The 14314-nt window shown below is 30.1% G+C and overlaps 4 protein-coding genes and 1 pseudogene across 4 annotated transcripts; all 5 read left to right on the forward strand.

Moving 5' to 3' along the window:
• The first annotated feature begins 1283 nt into the window (after positions 1-1283).
• LOC131847525 (uridine 5'-monophosphate synthase-like) lies at positions 1284-3940 on the forward strand. Its single transcript, XM_059197103.1, has 4 exons — positions 1284-2008; positions 2457-2934; positions 3052-3524; positions 3608-3940. Exons 1-4 carry the CDS (start codon positions 1865-1867, stop codon positions 3938-3940), a joined length of 1428 nt encoding a protein of 475 aa, XP_059053086.1. The 5' UTR covers positions 1284-1864.
• Positions 3941-4880: 940 nt separating this feature from the next.
• LOC131847483 (uridine 5'-monophosphate synthase-like) lies at positions 4881-8049 on the forward strand (annotated as a pseudogene).
• A 136-nt stretch (positions 8050-8185) lies between these two features.
• LOC131847484 (uridine 5'-monophosphate synthase-like) lies at positions 8186-10125 on the forward strand. The gene is made up of 4 exons (XM_059197067.1): positions 8186-8209; positions 8642-9119; positions 9237-9709; positions 9793-10125. The coding sequence occupies exons 1-4, from the start codon at positions 8186-8188 to the stop codon at positions 10123-10125; spliced, it is 1308 nt and encodes a 435-aa protein (XP_059053050.1).
• A 138-nt stretch (positions 10126-10263) lies between these two features.
• Positions 10264-12203, forward strand: LOC131847485 (uridine 5'-monophosphate synthase-like). Its single transcript, XM_059197069.1, has 4 exons — positions 10264-10287; positions 10720-11197; positions 11315-11787; positions 11871-12203. Exons 1-4 carry the CDS (start codon positions 10264-10266, stop codon positions 12201-12203), a joined length of 1308 nt encoding a protein of 435 aa, XP_059053052.1.
• Positions 12204-12325: 122 nt separating this feature from the next.
• LOC131847486 (uridine 5'-monophosphate synthase-like) lies at positions 12326-14264 on the forward strand. Its single transcript, XM_059197070.1, has 4 exons — positions 12326-12349; positions 12781-13258; positions 13376-13848; positions 13932-14264. Exons 1-4 carry the CDS (start codon positions 12326-12328, stop codon positions 14262-14264), a joined length of 1308 nt encoding a protein of 435 aa, XP_059053053.1.
• The last annotated feature ends 50 nt before the right edge of the window (positions 14265-14314 follow it).

The raw sequence follows: 14314 nt of genomic DNA on the forward strand, positions 1-14314 counted from the left end.
GTCATAGTATTATAACGTATTATAATAAATTTATTACATACGGGCTTAAAATTAAAATTATTCTATTCTTCCCTATTCTTGCACTGTTGAAATTCTACTTTGATTTACTAGTTGTTATGACTTGTGTTAGGACAGAAGCTAAAGGTGGGTTATATATTTATTACATTGTATTCTTACTTAGTCACCCACAAAGCCGATATGCATCTATTTACACATTCCTAGATAGACTTGTTGGTCAATTAAATACATCATGTATACAATAAACCTACAGAAGAAGGCAAGAGCATTTATTGGCATTTTATTTAAGTACCGATCTATATACTACTACTACTATTATACTATAGATGTGAAATAAATGGAATACAAAGAAAAATATCGTTTTATTGTCTATATTTTATCATTACATGTAATAAAATCGTCGAACTTTAACAAGGCGAAATCTGTGTTGTAATTTGTAAATTTGTGTGTTTACTTCCTCTCGTATACCTACTGATGATATATATATATTTATAAAATAAAGTATCGTTCTACAATTAGAATGAGAATTTCACATTACTGCAATGAAATAAGAACCATGGGTACAACGATAGCCTTTATAGGGGAACAAAATGAAATTTACGTACCTACGTAGGAGAAATAAGGGAAAATTAAACGATAATGTAGGAGAGAATGAGAATGATATAATTGTCTACTGTGGGTTAGGTGGGTAGGTACATTCGAATCATATATATCTATCTATAATTAATAATGATATATGATGTATATATAGTTGTTCTTGTAACAAAACATCCCGTCCCCTGGATGAATGGAACCAAAGAAGAATGTTATATGTGCTTCTTACGACGCGACGCTAGACGCTAGTTTACATTTACCTACATGTGTTGTGTTCTACACGTGTTACAAGGCAATTATTGTTTACTATCGTAATTAACTGTTTAATTAAACAACACGCATACATACATACTACTACTAGACATACTATTTCAAATTATTAATCAATTATTATTTCTTACCAAGTAATAAGGTATTACCTATACCTATGTAAACATTTTTCGATCTAGAGGACATACTGGCTGGTTGTAAAAAAATCGTGTATCACTTGTTTTTTTTTTTCACAAAATTTAGTATTCTGTATCAATTTTACGGAAAAGAACGGGTTAAATTTTGGACATACTCGGAATTAGTAATCATGGGTTTTCAAGTGTAATGTTATTACGTAGCTTATTTTAGACAGCTTATTTGATGAGAAAGTTTTATTAGTAATTTGTACGATTAGAGTCATGTTTTTTTTAAGCTACATGGCACTTAAACTCAACAAACGTTATAAAAAAAAATCGTTTGTGGTCCTAGCTATTATTATACTTATTAAGCATTCATGGGTATTTTGTCAGTTATTATGTTTTTGTTACCAAGTCCTCTACACATAAAAATTAGGTTGAAATACATTCAACAAGCCATTTTTTTTAATAAGTTGTAAAGACGCTGAATTGGATATTTTTTTAAAAATCACATAATTTAGAATAACTCGAAACATATAGAGGGTCAAAATAATTGCATCTGAGCTCCTCTACCTAGTCCTGATGGGAAAACGTCGAGTCACCAGTAACCTTGTATACATGAGTAATATATTAGTTATCTGTGGTAATACCGATGGACAGAAACAAAAGATAGATGCTGACTGTTAAATAGTTCGTCCCGAAAATCATAGATGTCCTATATTTTGTTACGAGTTGTTCTTCCCCTCCCCTGAATGAATGGAACTGAATGGAACATTCTTAGCATCTTAGTACTGCGCTAACGCACATACACACGTGGTATAATATAATTGTTGTTTACTATCGTAATTTTGTTTAATCAAATAACAATGGCTTATAATACACTAGAAGAACTAGCAATAAAGTTGTTTGATATAGATGCAGTTAAATTCGGGGAGTTTAAGACGAAGAGTGGAACTATGACACCTGTTTACTTTGATTTGAGGGTTATAGTTAGTTATCCGGACGTAATGGTATGTGAAAAATTAATATTCTTACTAATAAGTTGTATCTAATACTGTCTTATATTAACTTGAATTTATTGTACGACGTCAGATTCGACATTAGTTGTGTTTCATATTATATCTATTCCCAGGTTATTGAGACTGGTACTGTGGCTGTCATGTGGTGTTTTATAGAGTATCTATTGTATTCAAAATATTTATAATAATAATGTGTAAAGGGACCGGCTATATTATCAATTTAATTAACGACAATAATAAAATTATTTTTTTATTATTCAGAATTGAAATGAAATATGATTTTAATAATTTATTTGACTTGTATAAACATACTTGTGTTATAAACAGATGTTCAATATTTTAATATTTCAGATCCAATTCTAAAAGTGAATACACTTCAGGAATATAATTTGCTATTTTTGCATTATTTAAATATTAATTATCTACTTGTTTTTTTCAGGAACTATTAACAGTCCTGCTTTACGACATTGTTAGTAACCATAAAAAATATGATCACATATGTGGAGTCCCTTACACAGCTCTACCAATTGCTACTTTACTTAGTGTTAAGGTAAAGAAACCAATGCTATTGCGAAGAAAAGAGGCAAAAGCATATGGTACTAAGAAAATGATAGAAGGTCATTATAAAGTGGGTGAAACTTGTCTTATAATTGAAGATGTAGTAACTTCTGGTTCTAGTGTATTAGAAACAGTCAAAGATTTAAATAAAGAAGGGTTAATAGTTAAAAATGCTATAATTATTTTAGACAGAGAACAAGGTGGCAGAATGAATCTTGAATCCAATAATGTATATATTGATTCACTATTTACAATGACTGAGTTAATTGACATTCTCGAAAAACATAAAAAGATTACAAAAGAAATGTCTATAAAGATTCACAAATATTTAAGAGAAGTTAAAGCACCAGTAACTAAAGGTAAGTGCATATATCTGATTTCTATATAAGATTTACCATTTATTATATCAACTCCTTGATATAAGTTATTTTGTTGATGTCCATTTCCAACAATTTAATAATACTCATTGTTTGCAGATTCATTTGAGGACAGAATTCGAATACCTTTCGAGAAGAGAGCAGAGTTATCAAAGAATCTAGTAGCAAAACAACTCTTTAACATTATGTCTATTAAAAAAACAAACCTATGTTTATCTGTCGATTTGACATCAACTGTAAAAATTCTCGAACTTCTTGAAAAAGTAGGAGAATACATATGCTTAGTGAAAACCCATGTTGATATTATAGAAGATTTTACTTCTGATTTCATTTCTCGACTTAAACAATTAGCGGACAGATTTAATTTTTTGATTCTGGAGGACAGGAAATTTGCGGATATTGGTAACACAGTATCATTACAATATCAAAAAGGGTTATATAAGATTTCAGAATGGGCAGATTGTGTGACATCTCATTCTTTACCTGGAGAGGGTATATTGAAGGCTCTGAGCAGTGCATGTACTGGAATAGAAAACCGTGGTGTATTTCTTCTAGCTGAAATGAGCAGTGAGGTATAAATAGAATCTTAGCTCTTAGATGAAACGAAATTTAAACTTAGAACCTGGTTATGTAAACAAATTATTTTTTTTGACAGGGAAATTTGATCTCTGCAGAATACAGAGAAGAAAGTGTGAACATGGCTTCAAAGAATCCAAATATAATTACTGGTTTTGTATGCCAAAATAAGGATACATTTAAAGATCCTGGGCTGTTACAATTAACTCCTGGCGTACAACTCGAAAGTGCTAAGGACGATCTGGGTCAAGTATACAATACACCAGAAAAAGTAATTTTAGAAAATGGTGCAGATATTGTGGTTGTTGGGCGCGGAATAGTCAATGCAAAGAGCCCAGAAGCACAGGCGGTCGTTTACAGAGATGCTTTATGGAAATGTTATTCAAAAAGAATATCAGGTAAATTAGAGTAAGTGTTAGTTGAGTAAAAAAAAATATTATATTACATATATATATATAATTATGGTATAGTAATTATATAACTAAAGAAGTAGTAATTGAGCGACGGAGCTGAGCTCGGCATCTATGCAATGGCGCTATATCTATAAAGTCAATTTTAGATTTGTTTTGGTTTAATACTGTCTTATATTAACTTGAATTTATTGTACGACGTCAGATTCGACATTAGTTGTGTTTCATATTATATGTATTCCCAGGTTATTGAGACTGTACTGTGGCTGTAATGTGGTGTTTTGAAGAGTATCTATTGTATTCAAAATATTTATAATAATAATGTGTAAAGGGACCGGCTATATTATCAATTTAATTAACGACAATAATAAAATTATTTTTTTATTATTCAGAATTGAAATGAAATATGATTTTAATAATTTATTTGACTTGTATAAACATACTTGTGTTATAAACAGATGTTCAATATTTTAATATTTCAGATCCAATTCTAAAAGTGAATACACTTCAGGAATATAATTTGCTATTTTTGCATTATTTAAATATTAATTATCTACTTGTTTTTTTCAGGAACTATTAACAGTCCTGCTTTACGACATTGTTAGTAACCATAAAAAATATGATCACATATGTGGAGTACCTTACACAGCTCTACCAATTGCTACTTTACTAAGTGTTAAGGTAAAGAAACCAATGCTATTGCGAAGAAAAGATGCAAAAGCATATGGTACTAAGAAAATGATAGAAGGTCATTGTAAAGTGGGTGAAACTTGTCTTATAATTGAAGATGTAGTAACTTCTGGTTCTAGTGTATTAGAAACAGTCAAAGATTTAAATAAAGAAGGGTTAATAGTTAAAAATGCTATAATTATTTTAGACAGAGAACAAGGTGGCAGAATGAATCTTGAATCCAATAATGTATATATTGATTCACTATTTACAATGACTGAGTTAATTGACATTCTCGAAAAACATAAAAAGATTACAAAAGAAATGTCTATAAAGCTTCACAAATATCTAAGAGAAGTTAAAGCACCAGTAACTAAAGGTAAGTGCGTATATCTGATTTCTATATAAGATTTAACATTTATTATATCAACTCCTTGATATAAGTTATTTTATTGATGACCATTTCCAACAATTTAATAATACTCATTGTTTGCAGATTCATTTGAGGACAGAATTCGAATACCTTTCGAGAAGAGAGCAGAGTTATCAAAGAATCTAGTAGCAAAACAACTCTTTAACATTATGTCTATTAAAAAAACAAACCTATGTTTATCTGTCGATTTGACATCATCTGTAAAAATTCTCGAACTTCTAGAAAAAGTAGGAGAATACATATGCTTAGTGAAAACCCATGTTGATATTATAGAAGATTTTACTTCTGATTTCATTTCTCGACTTAAACAATTAGCGGACAGATTTAATTTTTTGATTCTGGAGGACAGGAAATTTGCGGATATTGGTAACACAGTATCATTACAATATCAAAAAGGGTTATATAAGATTTCAGAATGGGCAGATTGTGTGACATCTCATTCTTTACCTGGAGAGGGTATATTGAAGGCTCTGAGCAGTGCATGTACTGGAATAGAAAACCGTGGTGTATTTCTTCTAGCTGAATTGAGCAGTGAGGTATAAATAGAATCTTAGCTCTTAGATGAAACGAAATTTAAACTTAGAACCTGGTTATGTAAACAAATTATTTTTTTGACAGGGAAATTTGATTTCTGCAGAATACAGAGAAGAAACTGAACATGGCTTCAAAGAATCCAAATATAATTACTGGTTTTGTATGCCAAAATAAGGATACATTTAAAGATCCTGGGCTGTTACAATTAACTCCTGGCGTACAACTCGAAAGTGCTAAGGACGATCTGGGTCAAGTATACAATACACCAGAAAAAGTAATTTTAGAAAATGGTGCAGATATTGTGGTTGTTGGGCGCGGAATAGTCAATGCAAAGAGCCCAGAAGCACAGGCGGTCGTTTACAGAGATGCTTTATGGAAATGTTATTCAAAAAGAATCTCAGGTAAATTAGAGTAAGTGTTAGTTGAGTAAAAAATTAATTATATATATATATATATATATATATATATATATATATGGTATAGTAATTATATAACTAAAGAAGTAGTAATTGAGCGACGGAGCTGAGTTCGGCATCTATGCAATGGCGCTATATCTATAAAGTCAATTTTAGATTTGTTTTGGTTTAATACTGTCTTATATTAACTTGAATTTATTGTACGACGTCAGATTCGACATTAGTTGTGTTTCATATTATATCTATTCCCAGGTTATTGAGACTGTATATGTGGCTGTAATGTGGTGTTTTGAAGAGTATCTATTGTATTCAAAATATTTATAATAATAATGTGTAAAGGGACCGGCTATATTATAATTTAATTAACGACAATAATAAAATTATTTTTTTATTATTCAGAATTGAAATGAAATATGATTTTAATAATTTATTTGACTTGTATAAACATACTTGTGTTATAAACAGATGTTCAATATTTTAATATTTCAGATCCAATTCTAAAAGTGAATACACTTCAGGAATATAATTTGCTATTTTTGCATTATTTAAATATTAATTATCTACTTGTTTTTTTCAGGAACTATTAACAGTCCTGCTTTACGACATTGTTAGTAACCATAAAAAATATGATCACATATGTGGAGTACCTTACACAGCTCTACCAATTGCTACTTTACTTAGTGTTAAGGTAAAGAAACCAATGCTATTGCGAAGAAAAGATGCAAAAGCATATGGTACTAAGAAAATGATAGAAGGTCATTGTAAAGTGGGTGAAACTTGTCTTATAATTGAAGATGTAGTAACTTCTGGTTCTAGTGTATTAGAAACAGTCAAAGATTTAAATAAAGAAGGGTTAATAGTTAAAAATGCTATAATTATTTTAGACAGAGAACAAGGTGGCAGAATGAATCTTGAATCCAATAATGTATATTGATTCACTATTTACAATGACTGAGTTAATTGACATTCTCGAAAAACATAAAAAGATTACAAAAGAAATGTCTATAAAGATTCACAAATATTTAACAGAAGTTAAAGCACCAGTAACTAAAGGTAAGTGCATATACCTGATTTCTATATAAGATTTACCATTTATTATATCAACTCCTTGATATAAGTTATTTTGTTGATGTCCATTTCCAACAATTTAATAATACTCATTGTTTGCAGATTCATTTGAGGACAGAATTCGAATACCTTTCGAGAAGAGAGCAGAGTTATCAAAGAATCTAGTAGCAAAACAACTCTTTAAAATTATGTCTATTAAAAAAACAAACCTATGTTTATCTGTCGATTTGACATCAACTGTAAAAATTCTCGAACTTCTAGAAAAAGTAGGAGAATATATATGCTTAGTGAAAACCCATGTTGATATTATAGAAGATTTTACTTCTGATTTCATTTCTCGACTTAAACAATTAGCGGACAGATTTAATTTTTTTATTCTGGAGGACAGGAAATTTGCGGATATTGGTAACACAGTATCATTACAATATCAAAAAGGGTTATATAAGATTTCAGAATGGGCAGATTGTGTGACATCTCATTCTTTACCTGGAGAGGGTATATTGAAGGCTCTGAGCAGTGCATGTACTGGAATAGAAAACCGTGGTGTATTTCTTCTAGCTGAAATGAGCAGTGAGGTATAAATAGAATCTTAGCTCTTAGATGAAACGAAATTTAAACTTAGAACCTGGTTATGTAAACAAATTATTTTTTTTGACAGGGAAATTTGATCTCTGCAGAATACAGAGAAGAAACTGTGAACATGGCTTCAAAGAATCCAAATATAATTACTGGTTTTGTATGCCAAAATAAGGATACATTTAAAGATCCTGGGCTGTTACAATTAACTCCTGGCGTACAACTCGAAAGTGCTAAGGACGATCTGGGTCAAGTATACAATACACCAGAAAAAGTAATTTTAGAAAATGGTGCAGATATTGTGGTTGTTGGGCGCGGAATAGTCAATGCAAAGAGCCCAGAAGCACAGGCGGTCGTTTACAGAGATGCTTTATGGAAATGTTATTCAAAAAGAATCTCAGGTAAATTAGAGTAAGTGTTAGTTGAGTAAAAAAATATTATTACATATATATATATATATATATATATATATATATATATATATAATTATGGTATAGTAATTATATAACTAAAGAAGTAGTAATTGAGCGACGGAGCTGAGCTCGGCATCTATGCAATGGCGCTATATCTATAAAGTCAATTTTAGATTTGTTTTGGTTTAATACTGTCTTATATTAACTTGAATTTATTGTACGACGTCAGATTCGACATTAGTTGTGTTTCATATTATATCTATTCCCAGGTTATTGAGACTGTACTGTGGCTGTAATGTGGTGTTTTGAAGAGTATCTATTGTATTCAAAATATTTATAATAATAATGTGTAAAGGGACCGGCTATATTATCAATTTAATTAACGACAATAATAAAATTATTTTTTTATTATTCAGAATTGAAATGAAATATGATTTTAATAATTTATTTGACTTGTATAAACATACTTGTGTTATAAACAGATGTTCAATATTTTAATATTTCAGATCCAATTCTAAAAGTGAATACACTTCAGGAATATAATTTGCTATTTTTGCATTATTTAAATATTAATTATCTACTTGTTTTTTTCAGGAACTATTAACAGTCCTGCTTTACGACATTGTTAGTAACCATAAAAAATATGATCACATATGTGGAGTACCTTACACAGCTCTACCAATTGCTACTTTACTTAGTGTTAAGGTAAAGAAACCAATGCTATTGCGAAGAAAAGATGCAAAAGCATATGGTACTAAGAAAATGATAGAAGGTCATTGTAAAGTGGGTGAAACTTGTCTTATAATTGAAGATGTAGTAACTTCTGGTTCTAGTGTATTAGAAACAGTCAAAGATTTAAATAAAGAAGGGTTAATAGTTAAAAATGCTATAATTATTTTAGACAGAGAACAAGGTGGCAGAATGAATCTTGAATCCAATAATGTATATATTGATTCACTATTTACAATGACTGAGTTAATTGACATTCTCGAAAAACATAAAAAGATTACAAAAGAAATGTCTATAAAGATTCACAAATATTTAAGAGAAGTTAAAGCACCAGTAACTAAAGGTAAGTGCATATACCTGATTTCTATATAAGATTTACCATTTATTATATCAACTCCTTGATATAAGTTATTTTGTTGATGTCCATTTCCAACAATTTAATAATACTCATTGTTTGCAGATTCATTTGAGGACAGAATTCGAATACCTTTCGAGAAGAGAGCAGAGTTATCAAAGAATCTAGTAGCAAAACAACTCTTTAATATTATGTCTATTAAAAAAACAAACCTATGTTTATCTGTCGATTTGACATCAACTGTAAAAATTCTCGAACTTCTAGAAAAAGTAGGAGAATACATATGCTTAGTGAAAACCCATGTTGATATTATAGAAGATTTTACTTCTGATTTCATTTCTCGACTTAAACAATTAGCGGACAGATTTAATTTTTTGATTCTGGAGGACAGGAAATTTGCGGATATTGGTAACACAGTATCATTACAATATCAAAAAGGGTTATATAAGATTTCAGAATGGGCAGATTGTGTGACATCTCATTCTTTACCTGGAGAGGGTATATTGAAGGCTCTGAGCAGTGCATGTACTGGAATAGAAAACCGTGGTGTATTTCTTCTAGCTGAAATGAGCAGTGAGGTATAAATAGAATCTTAGCTCTTAGATGAAACGAAATTTAAACTTAGAACCTGGTTATGTAAACAAATTATTTTTTTTGACAGGGAAATTTGATCTCTGCAGAATACAGAGAAGAAAGTGTGAACATGGCTTCAAAGAATCCAAATATAATTACTGGTTTTGTATGCCAAAATAAGGATACATTTAAAGATCCTGGGCTGTTACAATTAACTCCTGGCGTACAACTCGAAAGTGCTAAGGATGATCTGGGTCAAGTATACAATACACCAGAAAAAGTAATTTTAGAAAATGGTGCAGATATTGTGGTTGTTGGGCGCGGAATAGTCAATGCAAAGAGCCCAGAAGCACAGGCGGTCGTTTACAGAGATGCTTTATGGAAATGTTATTCAAAAAGAATCTCAGGTAAATTAGAGTAAGTGTTAGTTGAGTAAAAAAATATTATTACATATATATATATATATATATATATATATATATATATATATATAATTATGGTATAGTAATTATATAACTAAAGAAGTAGTAATTGAGCGACGGAGCTGAGCTCGGCATCTATGCAATGGCGCTATATCTATAAAGTCAATTTTAGATTTGTTTTGGTTTAATACTGTCTTATATTAACTTGAATTTATTGTACGACGTCAGATTCGACATTAGTTGTGTTTCATATTATATCTATTCCCAGGTTATTGAGACTGTACTGTGGCTGTAATGTGGTGTTTTGAAGAGTATCTATTGTATTCAAAATATTTATAATAATAATGTGTAAAGGGACCGGCTATATTATCAATTTAATTAACGACAATAATAAAATTATTTTTTTATTATTCAGAATTGAAATGAAATATGATTTTAATAATTTATTTGACTTGTATAAACATACTTGTGTTATAAACAGATGTTCAATATTTTAATATTTCAGATCCAATTCTAAAAGTGAATACACTTCAGGAATATAATTTGCTATTTTTGCATTATTTAAATATTAATTATCTACTTGTTTTTTTCAGGAACTATTAACAGTCCTGCTTTACGACATTGTTAGTAACCATAAAAAATATGATCACATATGTGGAGTACCTTACACAGCTCTACCAATTGCTACTTTACTTAGTGTTAAGGTAAAGAAACCAATGCTATTGCGAAGAAAAGATGCAAAAGCATATGGTACTAAGAAAATGATAGAAGGTCATTGTAAAGTGGGTGAAACTTGTCTTATAATTGAAGATGTAGTAACTTCTGGTTCTAGTGTATTAGAAACAGTCAAAGATTTAAATAAAGAAGGGTTAATAGTTAAAAATGCTATAATTATTTTAGACAGAGAACAAGGTGGCAGAATGAATCTTGAATCCAATAATGTATATATTGATTCACTATTTACAATGACTGAGTTAATTGACATTCTCGAAAAACATAAAAAGATTACAAAAGAAATGTCTATAAAGATTCACAAATATTTAAGAGAAGTTAAAGCACCAGTAACTAAAGGTAAGTGCATATACCTGATTTCTATATAAGATTTACCATTTATTATATCAACTCCTTGATATAAGTTATTTTGTTGATGTCCATTTCCAACAATTTAATAATACTCATTGTTTGCAGATTCATTTGAGGACAGAATTCGAATACCTTTCGAGAAGAGAGCAGAGTTATCAAAGAATCTAGTAGCAAAACAACTCTTTAATATTATGTCTATTAAAAAAACAAACCTATGTTTATCTGTCGATTTGACATCAACTGTAAAAATTCTCGAACTTCTAGAAAAAGTAGGAGAATACATATGCTTAGTGAAAACCCATGTTGATATTATAGAAGATTTTACTTCTGATTTCATTTCTCGACTTAAACAATTAGCGGACAGATTTAATTTTTTTATTCTGGAGGACAGGAAATTTGCGGATATTGGTAACACAGTATCATTACAATATCAAAAAGGGTTATATAAGATTTCAGAATGGGCAGATTGTGTGACATCTCATTCTTTACCTGGAGAGGGTATATTGAAGGCTCTGAGCAGTGCATGTACTGGAATAGAAAACCGTGGTGTATTTCTTCTAGCTGAAATGAGCAGTGAGGTATAAATAGAATCTTAGCTCTTAGATGAAACGAAATTTAAACTTAGAACCTGGTTATGTAAACAAATTATTTTTTTTGACAGGGAAATTTGATCTCTGCAGAATACAGAGAAGAAACTGTGAACATGGCTTCAAAGAATCCAAATATAATTACTGGTTTTGTATGCCAAAATAAGGATACATTTAAAGATCCTGGGCTGTTACAATTAACTCCTGGCGTACAACTCGAAAGTGCTAAGGACGATCTGGGTCAAGTATACAATACACCAGAAAAAGTAATTTTAGAAAATGGTGCAGATATTGTGGTTGTTGGGCGCGGAATAGTCAATGCAAAGAGCCCAGAAGCACAGGCGGTCGTTTACAGAGATGCTTTATGGAAATGTTATTCAAAAAGAATCTCAGGTAAATTAGAGTAAGTGTTAGTTGAGTAAAAAAATATTATTACATATATATATATATATATATATATATAATTATGGTATAGTAATTATATAACTAAAGAAGTAGTAATTGAGCGACGGAGCTGAGCTCGGCATCTATGCAATGGCGCTATATCTATAAAGTCAATTTTAGATTTGTTTTGGTTTAATACTGTCTTATATTAACTTGAATTTATTTACGACGTCAGATTCGACATTAGTTGTGTTTCATATTATATCTATTCCCAGGTTATTGAGACTGTACTGTGGCTGTAATGTGGTGTTTTGAAGAGTATCTATTGTATTCAAAATATTTATAATAATAATGTGTAAAGGGACCGGCTATATTATCAATTTAATTAACGACAATAATAAAATTATTTTTTTATTATTCAGAATTGAAATGAAATATGATTTTAATAATTTATTTGACTTGTATAAACATACTTGTGTTATAAACAGATGTTCAATATTTTAATATTTCAGATCCAATTCTAAAAGTGAATACACTTCAGGAATATAATTTGCTATTTTTGCATTATTTAAATATTAATTATCTACTTGTTTTTTTCAGGAACTATTAACAGTCCTGCTTTACGACATTGTTAGTAACCATAAAAAATATGATCACATATGTGGAGTACCTTACACAGCTCTACCAATTGCTACTATACTTAGTGTTAAGGTAAAGAAACCAATGCTATTGCGAAGAAAAGATGCAAAAGCATATGGTACTAAGAAAATGATAGAAGGTCATTGTAAAGTGGGTGAAACTTGTCTTATAATTGAAGATGTAGTAACTTCTGGTTCTAGTGTATTAGAAACAGTCAAAGATTTAAATAAAGAAGGGTTAATAGTTAAAAATGCTATAATTATTTTAGACAGAGAACAAGGTGGCAGAATGAATCTTGAATCCAATAATGTATATATTGATTCACTATTTACAATGACTGAGTTAATTGACATTCTCGAAAAACATAAAAAGATTACAAAAGAAATGTCTATAAAGATTCACAAATATTTAACAGAAGTTAAAGCACCAGTAACTAAAGGTAAGTGCATATACCTGATTTCTATATAAGATTTACCATTTATTATATCAACTCCTTGATATAAGTTATTTTGTTGATGTCCATTTCCAACAATTTAATAATACTCATTGTTTGCAGATTCATTTGAGGACAGAATTCGAATACCTTTCGAGAAGAGAGCAGAGTTATCAAAGAATCTAGTAGCAAAACAACTCTTTAATATTATGTCTATTAAAAAAACAAACCTATGTTTATCTGTCGATTTGACATCAACTGTAAAAATTCTCGAACTTCTAGAAAAAGTAGGAGAATACATATGCTTAGTGAAAACCCATGTTGATATTATAGAAGATTTTACTTCTGATTTCATTTCTCGACTTAAACAATTAGCGGACAGATTTAATTTTTTGATTCTGGAGGACAGGAAATTTGCGGATATTGGTAACACAGTATCATTACAATATCAAAAAGGGTTATATAAGATTTCAGAATGGGCAGATTGTGTGACATCTCATTCTTTACCTGGAGAGGGTATATTGAAGGCTCTGAGCAGTGCATGTACTGGAATAGAAAACCGTGGTGTATTTCTTCTAGCTGAAATGAGCAGTGAGGTATAAATAGAATCTTAGCTCTTAGATGAAACGAAATTTAAACTTAGAACCTGGTTATGTAAACAAATTATTTTTTTTGACAGGGAAATTTGATCTCTGCAGAATACAGAGAAGAAACTGTGAACATGGCTTCAAAGAATCCAAATATAATTACTGGTTTTGTATGCCAAAATAAGGATACATTTAAAGATCCTGGGCTGTTACAATTAACTCCTGGCGTACAACTCGAAAGTGCTAAGGATGATCTGGGTCAAGTATACAATACACCAGAAAAAGTAATTTTAGAAAATGGTGCAGATATTGTGGTTGTTGGGCGCGGAATAGTCAATGCAAAGAGCCCAGAAGCACAGGCGGTCGTTTACAGAGATGCTTTATGGAAATGTTATTCAAAAAGAATCTCAGGTAAATTAGAGTAAGTGTTAGTTGAGTAAAAAAAAAAATATTATTACATATATATATATATATA

Source organism: Achroia grisella, unplaced genomic scaffold, assembly GCF_030625045.1.
Source record: "Achroia grisella isolate CSIRO2021 unplaced genomic scaffold, CSIRO_AGI_Agris_v1 utg537, whole genome shotgun sequence".
NCBI lineage: Eukaryota > Metazoa > Arthropoda > Insecta > Lepidoptera > Pyralidae > Achroia > Achroia grisella.

Coding starts and splice junctions, on each gene's coding strand:
- LOC131847484 (XM_059197067.1), top strand. CDS start 8,186: ATGCAATGGCGCTATATCTATAAA. Junction 8,210..8,641: donor AATGGCGCTATATCTATAAA/GTCAATTTTAGA, acceptor TGTTTTTTTCAG/GAACTATTAACAGTCCTGCT. Junction 9,710..9,792: donor TAGCTGAAATGAGCAGTGAG/GTATAAATAGAA, acceptor TTTTTTTGACAG/GGAAATTTGATCTCTGCAGA.
- LOC131847485 (XM_059197069.1), top strand. CDS start 10,264: ATGCAATGGCGCTATATCTATAAA. Junction 11,198..11,314: donor TAAAGCACCAGTAACTAAAG/GTAAGTGCATAT, acceptor CATTGTTTGCAG/ATTCATTTGAGGACAGAATT. Junction 11,788..11,870: donor TAGCTGAAATGAGCAGTGAG/GTATAAATAGAA, acceptor TTTTTTTGACAG/GGAAATTTGATCTCTGCAGA.
- LOC131847486 (XM_059197070.1), top strand. CDS start 12,326: ATGCAATGGCGCTATATCTATAAA. Junction 13,259..13,375: donor TAAAGCACCAGTAACTAAAG/GTAAGTGCATAT, acceptor CATTGTTTGCAG/ATTCATTTGAGGACAGAATT. Junction 13,849..13,931: donor TAGCTGAAATGAGCAGTGAG/GTATAAATAGAA, acceptor TTTTTTTGACAG/GGAAATTTGATCTCTGCAGA.
- LOC131847525 (XM_059197103.1), top strand. CDS start 1,865: ATGGCTTATAATACACTAGAAGAACTAGCAATAAAGTTGTTTGATATA. Junction 2,009..2,456: donor TTAGTTATCCGGACGTAATG/GTATGTGAAAAA, acceptor TGTTTTTTTCAG/GAACTATTAACAGTCCTGCT. Junction 3,525..3,607: donor TAGCTGAAATGAGCAGTGAG/GTATAAATAGAA, acceptor TTTTTTTGACAG/GGAAATTTGATCTCTGCAGA.